Source organism: Neoarius graeffei, chromosome 1 (assembly GCF_027579695.1).
Source record: "Neoarius graeffei isolate fNeoGra1 chromosome 1, fNeoGra1.pri, whole genome shotgun sequence".
NCBI lineage: Eukaryota > Metazoa > Chordata > Actinopteri > Siluriformes > Ariidae > Neoarius > Neoarius graeffei.
Window position 1 is genome coordinate 80471302 of NC_083569.1, and position 17608 is coordinate 80488909.

General features: G+C 41.9%; 1 protein-coding gene across 1 annotated transcript; it reads right to left on the reverse strand.

Annotated features, from left to right (window-relative positions):
• Positions 1-48: 48 nt before the first annotated feature.
• On the reverse strand, positions 49-17077 carry dhrs4 (dehydrogenase/reductase (SDR family) member 4). The gene is made up of 9 exons (XM_060935888.1): positions 17006-17077; positions 10284-10393; positions 9920-10097; positions 9733-9834; positions 3119-3189; positions 2966-3017; positions 2159-2293; positions 1917-1972; positions 49-274 (listed from the first exon to the last, which is right to left on the reverse strand). The coding sequence occupies exons 2-9, from the start codon at positions 10388-10390 to the stop codon at positions 160-162; spliced, it is 816 nt and encodes a 271-aa protein (XP_060791871.1). The 5' UTR covers positions 10391-10393; positions 17006-17077; the 3' UTR covers positions 49-159.
• Positions 17078-17608: the final 531 nt, after the last annotated feature.

The following is a 17608-nucleotide window of genomic DNA, read 5'->3' on the forward strand; positions in this document are numbered from 1 at the left end:
AATCGCTGAAAATAAAATTTAGCTCTTTTAAAAACAAAATCAGCTCAATTAATAAAAGGATTTTTATTTTTAAAAAGGTGCTAAATTAGACGAATATCTGTAGAACAATTACACACTTTTGCATATATAAAGTTTACTTTTCCTGACACATTTTCACCCCTACAGCCTGCAGTTCATGCCACCTGTGACAGTAACAGTCTCTCCGGTGATGTACGAGGCATCGTCTGAACACAAGAAAGTAATCACTCCTCCAATGTCCTCTGGTTTCCCCAACCTACAGGCAAATCATTCACGTCATTTTTACATCCATTAAAAATTTCAATTAATTTTACAGCCTATGCCACTAACCCCCTTTTTTTGTGTGGTGTTTGGTCACATGATTATAGCAGAATCAAGTAACAGTGTTTTGTAATTTTTTATTTATTTTTTATTTTTTGCCACATGGTTTAGAGCAGGGGTCATCAAACTACGGCCCACCACCCCCCTTTGACCGGCCCCCCAGCCCCTCTGCCCCCCACCACTTGAACCGGCCCTATGAGGCAATCCTCAAAAGTGGTCATAGCCTATTTTTTTAAAATTGCTTTTTAGCAAATAACATGTCTGCATCTTGTATTTTGTTGATTTTATCAATTAAAATTGATATTTAGTTATAAAATGAACTATTCATATTTTCCGAATTTTCGTCATATGCTCGCGATCAAGCAGTGACAGGCAGCGCATGCGCAGAGAACTGTCAATGTTCGGGACAGCAAAATGGCTAGCGGTCAGCAAAAAGCTGACAAAGAGTGCAGAGTTTTTAAAGAACAGTGGACCACCGATTTATTTTTTTCGTTCAGTATAAGGACCGTGCAGTTTGTCTTGTATGTAAAGAAAGTGTGTCGGTTTTCAAAGAATATAATCTGCATCATCACTACGAAACCCGCCACAAAGAGTATGCTACTCTGCGAGGGCAAACGAGAAGACAGGATTCGGAGGATGAAATGCAGACTGGCTGCACAACAGAATGTATTCCTTCGCCAAACCCAGATCAACCAGGCTGCTGTCCGAGCTAGCTATAAGGTAGCTCACCTACTAGCTACCCATGGAAAGCCATTTACTGATGGGGACTTTGTTAAAGTATGCATGCTTGCTGTGGCCAAGGAGGTGTGTCCCGACAAGAAGGATGCGCTCAACGCGGTGAGTCTCTCCGCACCTACTATGACCAGGCGAACCGAAGATTTGGGGGACAATGTGTATGACCAGCTGAATGAGAAAGCGTCAGAATTCGAGTTTTTTGCTTTGGCCATGGATGAGAGCAATGACGTGCAGGACACAGCACAACTGCTGTGATCTGTTGATCTATTGCTCATATTATTATAATTTCACTGTTTTTTTTTTAAATGTATTTATTTTATAGGCCTATTTATTTGACCTTTATTAAGTGCTGCACACAATTATTATTAATAATATCAACAGGCCTACCTACAATTTATAATTTTCCACTCACCTTTGCCAGTGTCGATCACCTCAACTAGGCAGATGTTTCTTACCTTGACAGCTTTGATGTTATTTTTATTAGAAAATAAATAAATGGAATATCTGTGGTATTTCAAATTAAAACAAAGTGTGAAGACTCGATTACTACTTTTGCAAACCACTAGTAAAGATAAACAAATATGTGCCAGGAATCTAGTGTGGATATAGTAGTGTGGATATAGTAGTGAGGATGGCTGTGCCAGGCTAGTAATCTCTACTACACAATGAGGCCTGCTGGTGGTCATATTTGTCTGGGTCATACAATTCTATGTTATATAGCTGACCCGACCCCGGCCCCCCATTACAGTCAGGAACGACAATGTGGCCCTCAGAGAAAAAAAGTTTGATGACCCCTGCTTTAGAGCTTCAGTATAAATGGTGTCATCACTAGTGTCAGATACCTTTTAATGCTCAACATCTTTAGAAACTCAGAGGCAATTTCTTCACTCTGCCAAAGCTGCAACAACATAAAAGGTTTAGCAAAAACACCTACGTCCTTTTTAATATTTGCAGCGATAAGACAGGAAGAGCGCATCAGAGAAATAACTACCAATTTTATATATAAAGTATTCCAGCTCTAGAAAGTAACTGATTAACAATGAGACAAAAAATAGGAAGGAAGAGTTAATGTATAAATTCTCACAGCACTACTGAAGCGTGTCTTTATGACTCCTGGAGCCACGCAGTTGACCCTGATGTTCCTGTGAGCGAGTTCAGGGGCGAGAGCTCGTGTCAGACCCAATAGTGCTGTCTTACTCACACTGTATGGACCCAGACCCTAATATACATGCAAGAAAGTCAGACAAAAAAAAAAAATCCAGACATGGTTCAGGCAAGTCATACATGATGATTAAAAGTAGTCCGAGCATGCTGAAATATTCATTAAGTAACGTATTTAACTTTTTTTTTTTCTCCTTGCAACACTATACATATACAGTACCAGTCAAAAGTTTGGGCACACTTTCTAATTCGGCATTTTCTTTTTATTAATTAAAAAAAAAAGTCACTTCGTGTCTTAAAGTAATGATAGATGTCGTTTCTCTTTACTTAGTTGAGCGGTTCTTGACATAATATGGATCACTAGAGTTGTGGAATAGGGCTATTTACTGTATTTGTATTATTTATTTACCGTTTGAGCTCAAATGCATTAAGGCAAGAAATTGCACTAATTATCTTTTAACAAGGCATGCCTGTTAATTGAAAAGCATTCCAGGTGACTACCTCATGAAGCTGGTTAAAATAATGTCAATAGCGTGTAAAGCATCATCAAGGAAAACGCTGGCTACTTTGAAGAATCTAAAATATCAAACAATTTGTTTAACACTTTTTTTCTTTAACACACGTTCCATCTGTTATTCCATAATTTTGATGTCAGTATTGTTCTACAATGCAGAAAATCCTATGAATGAGTAGGGGTGTACAAACTTTTGACTGGTACTGTCGCTCTCACCGGCATTGGCTGATAGCCTGCTACTGAAGACACAAAGACCACGGAGCCGCCTCTGAAAAGGAGAACACTAATCAACATCGCTATCAGAAGGACTGCTGAAACAGTTGAATCCTCAAGGATTTTTTTTTTTTTTTTAATTCTCAATTCTCTCACCCTCTTTTCTCCATGTGAGGCACGACTAGTTTGGTCAGAAGGAAAGAAGACTTCACGTTCACATCTAATATCTGAGGAACAAGACCACAACAATGCAAACAGGCAGGTTTATGATCCAGAATAAACAGAGGAGCAGCAGGTGAGTATGAATAACATCCTGCTGTGTGATCCTGCCAGATTTAATCGGGGTCCACATTTCCAAGGCATAAATAACGCACTGTTTATGAATAATGCTATTGTTAAAATGTTATTTAATAGGAACAACTGTAACTGTGCATTTATGTAATTATCCAAATCATCCAGATGTGTGTCAGCACTGCAATGCATTTAAAAAAAAATCATGCAGATACAGAGGGAGAGCTTCAGTTAACACATGGATTAAAGTTTTCCGTCGCTACGACGGATTTCCGTCAACTGGGAGCGCTAAAGGTCAATAATGAGATCGATGCAGATCCGAGGGAAAAAAAGGGGGGGGGGGGGGGTAGACCCATAGGTCTGACACCGATGTGATTTAGAACTTCACCAAGCTGCTGTGATTGCCTGTTGTTGAACCCTTTCTTGTGCTATGTTTGAGTATATGTAAAGGAATAAGTTGTTGCGCTAGATAGGCATAAATAAATAAATACAGCCTACGCTACTGTCTAGTCCCGGGGAGGCTCGGCGTGGACCACTGATTAGACAATTTGGCTGTCCTACTACTAGGCAACTAGGTTACTTGTCTACTACTAATACTAGGCCTTTTGTAGTAGTAATAATGATATTTGCCTATTGAAAGGTGATCAGGTGAAAAGTTGAAGCCGCAGCGAGACCTTTGCTATTAAGCCTTTTGTAGGCTTCGGCAGACAACGTTCTGGAAAGGCTGTGTTTTTCTTTGGTTTGATTAGCCTACGATTTAATCTTTAAACATTATGGTTTCAGCAGTTCGCTTAAACATTGGAGGCTGCAGAGTCGGGCCGCAAGATTTCCCGACACTTGTTTAAGATGACAAACTTCATAGTGAGGAGAAAATAATTCCACAGTATTTAGTGCCTCGTCAGTCTCAAAAATTAATAGTGAAGGACCAACGCGAATTAAGTCCCAAAAAAACATCTCGTAGGCCTATATTTTACATTTTCAAAAAAATCCGGAATTGGAAGTCAGTCAGTGGAGTGTAATGAAGTGTCTCATTCACTAAGCACAAAAGGTCAGAAAACAGCTATTGCTTAAATAGGCTACTGTTTTACATTAGTAATTTAATGTATGTAACAAATAAATTCATTGATTAAATAGATAAAGAAGCGAATACTCCGAAGCTCAAAATTCAGGAAAGTGGCTCCGGTGTCGCAAGTGCACAAGAACAGTTATTTGAAAGTTAACCTGATGAATTTGTGCGTGCGCGTGCGATTTCATGAAGAACCGGGACAATTGGCATTCGGTGAAAGATTCACACCTATGACTCATTATATTCGCGCGCGCCCTCTCGCCCACTGTTGCTTCATTTTCCCGATTTACACGAGTGTCTGAAGATGGAGTTTTCAGAAATCTCCACTCTGCCTCAAGTTTGCGAAAGTAGCTGTTTTCAGTGACTGAAACCTCCGTATAGGTGTGAATGAGAGGTGCAACCGAATAAATAAACATGCGTCTTTTTTATCTGGCTACATGTAGGCTATCACTGCGCAAACCCTCTAATGTTGAAATGGTAGTAATATTTGTTAAAATTGGTAAAATGGCCCAAGGGATGTGATGGGGGATGGCCGTTTTATAAGGGGGATGATTTGAGATTTTTATTTCAGAAGGGGGATGCCTCCCCCCATATCCCCCCTCAACTCGAGTACTGCGTATAAGGCCACCGGATATAGGCCCTTCGATTTCCATCACTAGAGCGCGCCAAATTACTTTCAGTTTTGCCAGCATGGACGCGCTTCTTTTAAATGAAGGCACAGATGTGTCAGACATCGGCAAAACGGTAAAGAATAAGTGGAGATGGGCTTGACGAAATGAAATGGGCGATAATGGCAAGCCATTTAGTTCATGGTGCAAAAAGATGAAAATGGCAGGTGTGTGCTTTTGTGTAGTTTGCCATAAAAAAAAGTCTATGGAAGCAATGGCAAAAAACTAGATGCCTTTGGCTTCACTGCGAAGAAGCAGAAAAAGTGAACTTTCACTTTACTTTTCTTGTTTCCTGGTTTTATGTCAACAGATTTTCTTATTTTTCTTTCTGTTCCACCCTTTTGAAAGCATGGTTCAAGTTCGACTGCACTTGCACTTTTCTCTGAACCACTGCTGTGCATTACTAAAGTATTGTTGAAATAAATTTGCACTTTGCACTGAAAACTTGATGTTTCATCATTTATAGCCAATAATGACAATGGTCAAGTCTTGCCTTAGCTTTAGTCATTGTTAAAATTATGTAAATGTACTATAAGTAGGGGCCGAGGGGATAATGGACAACACGGCGTTTAAAATTTGCCGCATCGCTGACGTGGTAGGGACCAACGACATGGAGCTTTTTTTTTCCAGTCAGATGATTTTTTTTTTTTTGCTTTAATCCATGAGTTAACATCCACAAAAAAAACATCAGAATGGAGAAATAATCTTCGTGATGTTGTCCATAGTGTGGTTGGTTGTGCTGATTTGAGATTTTCGCACACAACAGTTTCTTGAGTTTATACAGTACACTATCAGAAATAGGGGTACAGTAGGAGTCCATTTCTGTATGCCAAGGTACAATCTACACTAATGTACCCCCTAGGGCTCATTATTGGACTTCAAGGTAACTGTGTGTACCTTTTTAGGGCCAAAAAAAGTACATAATAATGCACTTTTTTCTGAGAGTGAATGGTGCAAAAAAAAAAAAAAAAAACCAGTGAGAGGCAGAGCTGTGGCTATTAAAGCAATTAATCAGGAAATTTTGAAGTTACGGGGTTATGAAATGTCATCATTATAAATTAATACAAGATGTTCTAGGCAAAAAAATGAAGCAGACTTTAGCTTAAAAAACATTAAAGTTGTAACATCAGTCCATTGGGCCATTTCCCCGGGTGCAGCCTTACCGGATTAGCCAGATGCATGGATGTATTCGGAGACGAAAACGAGGACAGTGCTGTGTGACGTAGGATTCCACACGACAGCGTCCCGTGTGACGCATCAAACGGATGGAAGATAAGCAGTGTTGTTTTTTTTTAAATAAACAGGCAATAAACTAGCCACTATTTCATTTTGATTCCTTTTCTAATACTGCATTGCCATAACTTTTGTGGAGAAATGCAAACAAATTGACCGAGAAGTGACGCTAGACCATATTATTATACTATAGTCGAGTTGTTGCAGTGCACTCTGGACAGCACGTGCTCTGAAGTGACTCACACATGCGCTGTGAATGATGCACACCTGCATGGGATTAAGGTGCAATCAGCGCGCCTAAATAAGGACTCAGAATGCAGACTTACTTTGCGAAGTATTGTGTTGACACATTACCCAGCTGTGTTTCCTGACTGATTTCTTGGTTTCTGTTTCCTGTTCCTTGTTTTTGACCCTGCTTCTGTCTACGATGTTTTGTTTGTGCTTCACTCGACCTTTTGCCTGTTTCACCGTTCACGATATACTGTATGCCTGCCGCTTTGGACTGTTTGCACTTTTCTTTATAATAAAAATCTTCTGCATTTACATCTGTCTCCAACCGTCCCTGACAGAATGCTTTGACACTAGTATAGCATACACTAGTACACCTCTGCTGTGCTTGCGGAAAATGACAGTGTACGACGGAGTTACAGCGGCCTCCCTGATTTAAAAAAAAAGTCCCATCTACTTTCATCACTTTAGTGGTTATATTGTTAAGAACAAATTTAACATGCAGCATTTTTTTTAAAGGACTGACAAAGACCAACTTTTAGCTCAATTTGTTTATTTGCAAGATATTTTCTTTACAAGGTCATAGGCAATGGTCGGAGGTGAAACGTAGAATATCAACTTTATTGTCTAGAAGAATGACCCAAAAAGCCAATTCAATCTTCCTTGTGTCTAATTTGCACCCTAAAATTGGATAAAACAGATAAAATACACTGTTTTGCCCAATTTCCGAAGGATTGTTTACATCTCACTTATGCGCACTTTCACCGCCAGGGGACCGACGTCGTCGTCGTGACGTCATTTAAGCCGAACAGACTGGGAGCAGTTCTGTGTTTACCTGCGAACCGAGCACACATGTATGGGCTTTGGTCGTGAGAGGTTGTGTAAAATGTCTGATGGCGATTTTGAAGTAGGAACTCTCCAAATTGAATATTAAGAGATGAAACATATACACTATATTGCCAAAAGTATTCGCTCACCTGCCTTGACTCAAATATGAGCTTAAGTGGCATCCCATTCCTAATCCATAGGGTTCAATATGACGTCGGGCCACCCTTTGCAGCTAGAACAGCTTCAACTCTTCTGGGAAGGCTGTCCACAAGGTTTAGGAGTGTGTTTATGGGAATTTTTGACCATTCTTCCTGAAGCGCATTTGTGTGGTCACACACTGATGTTGGACGAGAAGGCCTGGCTCTCAGTCTCCGCTCTAATTCATCCCAAAGGTGTTCTATCGGGTTGAGGTCAGGACTCTGTGCAGGCCAGTCAAGTTCATCCACATCAGACTCTGTCCTGGTAGTTATGATAAATTCTTACTTTCGTCGTAATACTAAATAAGGGCCCTTTTGAAGAATAATTAAACCGCCCTCCCTAGTGGATATAGGGAACGATTACTGGACAGTGCGCCGGTAGGCCACATTAGCCTGCCATCCACGGCATTATACTATTTATAGCCTACTCTAAGGGAGGAAATATCCCTTTGTCTCATTTCCGCAATGATTGTACAGGATCCCTCAGGATTCTTGACTTGTCAATTGCAAGCAAAAGTAAAAATGTTTACCTCCAATCTTCTCCTTTTTGCTTGAGCGTTGCTGCTCCATTTCTTCTTTGACTGCTTGATTTTGTTTCACGTGCACAATCCACTCTCTCTGCCTCGTCTCCTCTTCCAGAAAAAAACAACCCTCTAGCTTCACGAACACAATCCACTCTCTCCGCCTCGTCTCCTTTTTCGGAAAAAACAACCCTCTGGCTTCACGCGCACAATCCACTCTCTCCGCCTCGTCTCCTTTTTCGGAAAAAACAACCCTCTGGCTTCACGCGCACAATCCACTCTCTCCGCCTCGTCTCCTTTTTCAGAAAAAGCCAACCCTCTTCTCCTCTTCCGGAAAAAAAGCCGCCTCTTCTCCTCTTCCGGAAAAAGCCAATTCACTCTCTCTGCCTCTTCTTCTCTCTCGGTAAAAGGTAAAAACTTCTTCCTGAACCGGTCCCGTTGTTACAGTTCACTGCACAACAATAAGGCATGGGGGTTTTTCTTTGGAAATTCCCGAACGCACATCTGCACTCAAGCCGAACGGCAATGTAAGTAAACGGAAGTGGACTCAACTCAAGTGGTTTGTTTGCCTTAAATGACATCACGCGTTGAGTGGTCATGAAAATAGCCGAACAGAAATTCGCCATGATCCGCGCTAACTTATTTTAATTATTACTTATTAACAATACTTATTGGGACCAGAAGAAAATTACAGAGGATTTAACATATAAAGTTTCAAATGTGCATAAAATTAAAACCGTTGCCTATGAGCTTTAAAGGAGAACTGAAGTCATTTTTAAGCTTGCTTTATTTCTTAATTAACGTGTTATTCAATTACGTTTTCGGTTTCAGTAACCTTATATCGTGACTCGTATTGGCAACTAATTGCAATTAAATATTATACATGTTGAATTTAGTTTGTTTGGTCCACGGCAGGCGTCACTTACCCGCACGATCTTCACGAGACTTGTGCAAGACTTCGAAACGTGAAGTGTCAGCCAGGTGTCAGTGCCGCCATTTTGAAAACTGTTTTCCAAATGAAATACTACACAAAAACGAGTTTGAATGACGATTACTGCCTACTTTTTTCAAACTTTCCCGATTGCTATCAAAACAAAACTTCCGGCTTGATTACATCAGCATTCGAAAGAGGGCGTCCACGCGTCTTTTGATGACGTTGGCAGATGTTGGTCACTTTGATTTCTGCTGTACGTTTTACTTCCATCCTACAATGTCTCGCACAGGTCTCAACGAATCTCGTTTACGGCCATTGCTTTGACATATGGACTGATATATTACAGAGCATATTTCAAACACTCATAACTTGATATAGCAGTGACAAAATAGCGATCAAAAATGCATTCCTATATTTAATAAAATGAGAAATCGAATTTTGATAATCAAAAAAATTGCCTTCAGTTCCCCTTTAAGAGAGGTCAGAGAGAATGGCCAGACTGGTTCAAGCTGACAGAGTAACTTTAATAACCACTATTTACATCTGTGGTGAGCAGAAAAGCAGCTCAAAATGCACAACATGCTGAATCATGCTGAACCGTAGCACGATCAAAGTCAGAAATCCCCACCAATCTGATGTCTGGATATTAACTGAAGCTCTTGACCTGAATCTGCATTATTTTATACACTGCACTGCTGCTATATGACTGGCCGTCTGGATAACTACATGAATGAACAGGGATCGAGATGTTCCTATTTAAGTGGGTGGTGAGTGTATATGGATAGAAAATCTGTAAGAACTCACCTTAGTCCAGACCTCGTCTGTGGATTCTAAAATGTTTCCAAAGAATGGGTTCACAGCTGCGTTCGAGACCAGTATGTCAATCCCACCACACTGTTCCACAGTCTGTGAGGAAAACAAGTGGCACACATCATCTCCAAAAAAATATTAAGTGTTGTATGGTTTCTTGAGAAAAACACCGAGCACTCACCATGTTGATCAATTTTTCTCGGTCATCTTTGTTTCCGACATTACAAGTAACGCCGGTCACTTGGATGTTTTCGCTGCGTAACAGTGACACGGCCTTGTCCACGTTGGCCTGTCGACGGCTGCTCACGACAACGTGAACCCTGCTTCTCCCCAGCGCCTGTGCAGCTGCTAATCCAATACTGAAAATTTAAACAGAGCCTGATTATTAACCATGTGAATTAATAGTATGTCTGTTGCTCGTCTAGCCCCGACTACCACTTATGCTGCTGAATCTAAAATTAAGATTTGTGACAGGGGAAAATTACACTGATCCAACATGACATTATCTGTGGGTGCAGTAATTATAGCAACGACAGTATGTATACCCATCAGTGGATGCAGTAACTATGGCAACTTTTCCAGCGAGACTGCTATATGACATTCTTCCAGCGACAGGATTGGTCAGAAGGCACTTGGTCACAGACCTCAACATTACCTATGAATAATGACAACAGTGTTAGTGGAGTGTGTTATTACAATAATATTGTCATGTTATTACTTTGGTTTAAAAAAAAAATCATGTTAGACATGTTGACTCGATGCAAAATGTTTTATGACCTTTCAAAATGTCAACACCGTCATACTGAAATTAGGGTCATGGAATTTTGTTCTGGTGTGTAAGTCAATCAGTTTTACAGAAAAATAAAAAAAGACTTTAATCATATGAGCTAAATTTATCCCAGATAAATTTATTTATCCCTGATGAGCAAGCCTGAGGCGACGGTGACAAGGAAAAACTCCCTTGGATGACACGAGGAAGAAACCTTGAGAGGAACCAGACTCAAAAGGGAGCCCATCCTCATCTGGATGATAACAGATAGCATGATTATAAATAAATTTGCTTCTATAATGGTGTCTGATATAGTCACAAAGCACAACTGTGTAACCAGGAAATTAATTATAGTTTTAACATGAAGTTAGGAACATCATGACAGCAGCGGTGTTGGGGTATTAAACACTGACTGGCACCTTGTTGGTTGAGTTAGAGAATACATCTAGCTCATTTTTGTGTGTTAAAGATCCTCTGGCTCTTTATCAGTGTTGGATGTTTTTGGATGACGGGCTGTCTCTCAACCCAAAAGTGACATAGAAGTGTTTAAAATTCTCAGCAACACAGCTGGACCTAGATACACTCATCAAAGGGTGGCACGGTGGTGCAAGGGTTAGCACTGTCAGCTCACAGCAAGAAGGTGCTGGGTTCCAGCCCAATGGCTAACGGGGGCCTTTCTGTGTGGAGTTTGCGTGTTCTCTCCATGTCTGCGTGGGTTTCCCCCACAGTTCAGAAACATGTGGTTAGGTTAACCTGGGGCAGCCACAGCCTGAAGGTTTGGCTGAAGTGCCCTTGAGCAAGGCACCTAAAGCCAGTGTCTCACTGGGCTGCGACAGCTTGCGACAAATTACGAACATCATTCGCGAGAGAGTTTCAAAAGTGTCTTGAAACATTCGCGGGGCTTCTCAATTTCCTCGAACGAGTCACAAAGTGTCGCTCCTTCGTCGCTGAAATTTTGAACATGTTCAAAAAATTAATGCGACAAAATTCTCTCAAAATAGCCGCAAATACGTTGCTAGTGTCGCAAAGCCGTCGCAAACCCTTCTCAAGTCAGTTTCTGTGAGACAGGAAGAGCGAGTTCAGCCAGTATTTATCTCACTGGGCTGCGACAGCCTGCAACTAGTTGGAGACACAAAAATTGCGATAAAATATGTGAATATCAATTCAGTGTGACTCCAAGTGAAAATTGTCGCTAATTCGCATATTTTATCGCAATTGTGTCTCCGACTAGTCGCAGGCTGTCACAGCCCATTGAGATACTGGCTTAACCCCCAACTGCTCACTGCTCTGGGTATGTGTGTGCGCATGCATGTGTTCACTGCTTCAGATGGGTTAAATGCAGAGTGTGATAAATAAAGGCTTCTTCTTCAAAAACACAACACACACTAACATGTCAGTGTCACTGCTAAGAATGATCCATTTCCAGAATAATAGCAGTGGTGGTCCCTTTAAACTAAGTGTCAAAAACGGGGGAACTCATTTGTGTATGGGGTCGCTGCCATGTCAAGTCAAGTTTATTTGTATTGCGCTTTTAACAATAAACATTGTCGCAAAACAGCTTTACAGAATTTGAACGACTTAAAACATGAGCTAATTTTATCCCTACTCTATCCCCAATGAGCAAGACGGTGGCAAGGAAAAACTCCCTCAGACGACATGAGGAAAAAACCTCGAGAGGAACCAGACTCTAAAGGGAACCCATCCTCATTTGGGCAACAACAGACAACATAACTATAACATTAAAAGTCCTAACATAAAGTCAGCTTCGTTGATGCTATAAACCCCCCACCGACGGAAACCCGAGCGCAAAACCGTTCACGACAACCGCAGTCTCCAGCCAAAAAAGCATCACTGCAAGAGTCCAGAGCGTCCTCCAGGCATGAACCCCAGCTGTCCTCGTGGGGCTGTCCTCCACAGGAGCGATGCGATGAGACTCCAACCAGACACAGGGCACCAGGATGGATCAGGCAGGTCTGAGGAGCAGAAGAGGTCAGCATCTCGATCCCAGGACCGACATGTAACTATGTGGACCCTGCTGATCCACATCATGTTAATTGGAGCATAGTTTTACACCAGATGTCCTTCCTGCCACAACCCTCCCATTTCCAGGCTTGTGAAACAACCGTTCACACACCCCAAGTAACCAGTTAACCTAACTGCATGGGGGACCCAGAAGAAACCCACACAGATACAGGAAGACCCCCGTTGGCCACTGGGCTTGAACCCAGAACCTTCTTGCTACAAGGCAACAGTGCTAACCACTACACAACCTAAAAACAGGGAAGCTGTTCAGAACAAAAGATGGGCTACAGTTAGAAATTGTATTACATGATTGATGAACCTCATCATGACCACTGAGTGCAGATTTGTTGTGGAATAGTGTGCAACATTTAAGGCTGATTATTCAGGGCTCGACATTAACGCTTGTCCAGGACAAGTGATCCTTTACGTCAGACAAGTTCATCGTCTCAGTTACTTGTCCGATCGGACAAGTGCCAAAATACACCGATATTTGGGTTACATATAAAATTTATCAGTTTATTCACATGATTCCCAAAGCATCTCACTTGACATATTGTTTTGATGAATCGCCGGATGTTTCTCTTCGGAAAGAGCGATGTGCACATGCGCAATATTCCGCTTGCGAAACCGGCCAATACCGCTTCGTGTATTTGAGCTGAAAAGTAAACGGTCGGGGCGGCACGGTGGTGTAGTGGTTAGCGCTGTCGCCTCACAGCAAGAAGGTCCGGGTTCGAGCCCCGTGGCCGGCGAGGGCCTTTCTGTGTGGAGTTTGCATGTTCTCCCCGTGTCCACGTGGGTTTCCTCCGGGTGCTCCGGTTTCCCCCACAGTCCAAAGACATGCAGGTTAGGTTAACTGGTGACTCTAAATTGACCGTAGGTGTGAATGTGAATGGTTGTCTGTGTCTATGTGTCAGCCCTGTGATGACCTGGCGACTTGTCCAGGGTGTACCCCACCTTTCGCCCTTAGTCAGCTGGGATAGGCTCCAGCTCGCCTGCAACCCTGTAGAACAGGATAAAGCGTTGCAACATCAACACAAATTCAACCAATCCCCGTGAATTCAGGGCGGTGTTACAATTATATCCAATCATCGCAACTTTCCCGCAAATTTGACCAATCGTTGGCATCGTCTTGAGGTGATGTTGACAAACTACCTTCTGCCTTACTTTCGTGTAGACGTTCAAGAGAAGCAGCATGTGCGAGTCAGTGTTTCTGTAGGCTTAAATTCTGTTACTTAAAGTGTGTTATGTTTACAGTGAAGGACTGTGTGCAGTTTACATTATTTTTTTACTTAATACAAGAAATTAATGGATGCCAACATTTTTGCCAAAATGGTATTTTATTTTCCATTGTTTAGGCAGCTTCAGCATCATACTGTGAGATTCTGTTCAAATTGTTTTGTTTTTCTTCTATGAAGCCTGAGCCATTTATTTTATTAGTTTATAATTATTGTTTAATTTAGTCTTCAGGAGAGACTGCCTGCACACAGTACTAGTATTGATAGTTTTTTTCTTACATGAAAGCTGAGGCATTTATATTATTTTTTAAGGAAACTTCATGTTGTGCTGTGAGGTTCTATGCACTTTAACTTTTGAACCAACAGGTGCATTTGGATAAGTAAAGCCTATTTTTCTGCATTTTTGTAGTCCTGGTAATCTTTTATATTGGTAAAGTTGTTTATAGGACCATTTCTCAGTGTCTTTGTTTTTTTAATCAATAGTTTTTCAGTAATAACTTAATATTTAACATATCACTCAATTTTAATCACAAAAAGAGAAAATCGCAACTTTCACTTCCTCCCGCAATGTAATCGCAACAAAAACCTAAAAAACACTAGCCTGGGCCCGCCCATCCTAAGCGTGACGCAACACGAGGGCCTGTTGCGAGCTGCATGCTCTTGCGACAAGGCTTTCGCAGATAGCTTTTCGCAGACAGATTTTTATCGTTGAGCAGGGAGTATAGGCGTGCACGATGTTATTCACCGCCACAACGCAAGGGGGTGCGAAGTCGCTAGGAGTAGTTGGTGGGTGTCGTTAGTGGAGTGTTTATCTTCCGGTTACTGAGCAATAGGTCATTCAACACTGCTGTCCTTATAATGACTAGAACTGGAGTCATATAGATGTACGTACTTCCTCGATCAGCCGCTCTTCGTGCTGCTCCATCTTCGCTCGTGTTTTTAAAAATGGCGGTTGTGAAAACAAAACAAACCGGGGAAGTAGGGAAGTGGAAGTGCGTGTACAGCCGATGTAGAGTGGACCAATCAGAGCCCTCTTGTCTGCGAGGCTTCTGCGGTGGTCACAATTTTTGGGAGGTGCGCGCAGAGCGTCTGCGAAGGGGGGGGGGCTACGCAGACACCATCTGCGAGGACTGGGTTGTCAGCATAAATTGGCCTTTAGTCTGGCCAGGCAAGCTATCTACTAGCCTGGGCCCGCCCATCCTAAGCGTGATGCAACACGAGGGCCTGTTGCGAGCTTAGTCTGGCCAGGCAAGCTATCTCCAGCTCTTCCAAGCTCCCGAAAAATCGGGAACCAATCAACTTTGAGCATCTCCAACGGCCCTGGGTAGAGGCGTGTTCAAGGCACTGACGTAGTAGAACTGCGACCGGAAGCCATAGATTGTTTACAGAATCTATGCCGGAAGCGCTTCATTCACTAGAAACATTACGAACATGGAGCAAGTTCACATTGAAAACGGAGCAAAGAGCAGCCCTGGAGGTATTTATTGAAAGGAAGGACGTTTTCGCCTTGCTCCCGACCGGCTTCGGTAAGAGTTTAATCTACCAGTTAGCCCCGTCGCGTCACATACGTCAGAGGAAAGAGTGATGTGATTGGTTTAAGCTTCGTCACAGCCTTTTCTGGCTTCGACCAGTAGCAAACTGAGGCATTTCAGGGAGGCGGGTCAACCATGCACTTTGGGAAATGGTTGGGCTTAATATCTTGGCCAGACCAATAGCTCGGAGAGCTTTGAAGTCACGTTAGCCAGACTAGCTATCTACAGCTCTTCCAAGCTCCCGAAAAATCGGGAGCCAATCAACTTTGAGCATCTCCAACGGCCCTGGGTAGAGGCGTGTTCAAGGCACTGACGTAGTAGAACTGCGACCGGAAGCCATAGATTGTTTACAGAATCTATGCCGGAAGCGCTTCATTCACTAGAAACGTTACGAACATGGAGCAAGTTCTCATTGAAAACGGAGCAAAGAGCAGCCCTGGAGGTATTTATTGAAAGGAAGGATGTTTTCGCCTTGCTCCCGACCGGCTTCGGTAAGAGTTTAATCTACCAGTTAGCCCCGTCGCGTCACATACGTCAGAGGAAAGAGTGATGTGATTGGTTTAAGCTTCGTCACAGCCTTTTCTGGCTTCGACCAGTAGCAAACTGAGGCATTTCAGGGAGGCGGGTCAACCACGGGCTCTGGGAAACGGTTGGGCTGCCAGACCAAATGCTCGCAGAGCTTTGAAGTCGCGTTAGCCAGACTAAAAAAACACCGCAACTTTCATCGCAACCATTAAATACCATACAGGAGCCACGCTGAATAATTAGACAACAATTAATCAGTGGAGGATATATATTCAAAGTTAATAATTTAAAAATGAAAATATACTGTATAATTGGGCGGCACGGTGGTGTAGTGGTTAGCGCTGTCGCCTCACAGCAAGAAGGTCCTGGGTTCGAGCCCCGTGGCCGGCGAAGGGCCCTTCTGTGTGGAGTTTGCATGTTCTCCCCGTGTCCGCGTGGGTTTCCTCCGGGTGCTCCGGTTTCCCCCACAGTCCAAAGACATGCAGGTTAGGTTAACCGGTGACTCTAAATTGAGCGTAGGTGTGAATGTGAGTGTGAATGGTTGTCTGTGTCTATGTGTCAGCCCTGTGATGACCTGGCGACTTGTCCAGGGTGTACCCCGCCTTTCGCCTGTAGTCAGCTGGGATAGGCTCCAGCTTGCCTGCGACCCTGTAGAAGGATAAAGCGGCTAGAGATAATGAGATGAGATGAGATATACTGTATAATTTTAATTTTCTGGTTTTCAATTTCTCATAAATAAATTAATGATTGATGGAGTCCAATTTTTTTTCTGCAGTGAATAGATTTGTGTTAAAGTAATTCTGGTGAAATTAGTTTATTACAAATAGTTTTTGTGGGTTTTTTTCTCAAATTTTTCTTTGGACAAGTAAATTTCTTTTCAACTTGCCCGACACGACAAGTGGTTTCAAAAGTTAATGTAGAGCCCTGTTATTATCTTTATACAGTGTACAGTAGATTAAACAGTGAGTCACACTCCTTAGTGGGTGATGGGACATCTGGGTTGAAGACTGCTCATACAGTATTACAGTACATTACTGGGAGGTTCTTCCCCTATATACAGCACCTCAGTAAACGCTTTCTCGTTCACTTAGCATTTAAACATAAACACAATAGTTAAATAACAATACAATATTTTTTCACTTGTTGTTAGAGAGAAAAACAAGATCTATAGCTGTTAAATTTACCTCTGTGGCAGCAGGGTCAAAGTTTTCTGAACAACAGTGTTGGTTTATTTATCAACAAGGCTGAATTCTAAATAGCAGCCTGTTGGACTTTTAGTGCACTACAAAGGGTATAGAACCCGTTATTCCTTATCATACGGAGTACACTTGAGAAGGGAGTATGGAGGTATTTGGTATTCATCCTTGCGCCTTGTCTCGGCGGCCATTTTTGCGGAAGTTGTTCTGATTATAGCTGTAACTGATTGGCTGCACTTCGCTTTGCCATGTTTTTATTGGTTAAAATAACAACCAATTGTAGACCTACATTTACCTGGTGGAATTAAAAACGTTTAAAAAGTAAATCGCACAAAATCCTTTAAGCTGTAAAAAAAACATTCATATTCAGTATTTTGAATTTTTTAAATACATTTTCTTGATGGGTTTATATTATTAATGCAGTTTATTAGTTAAAGTAACAACCAGTCGACCTGGTAGAATAATAATAATAATAATAATAATAACAACAGAAAAATACATTTTAACTGTAAAAACATTTCTGTTCAGTGTGTTTGTTAGTGGATGCTTTTAAAAGAGTACACATTCACACACACGAGATAATGAACAAAT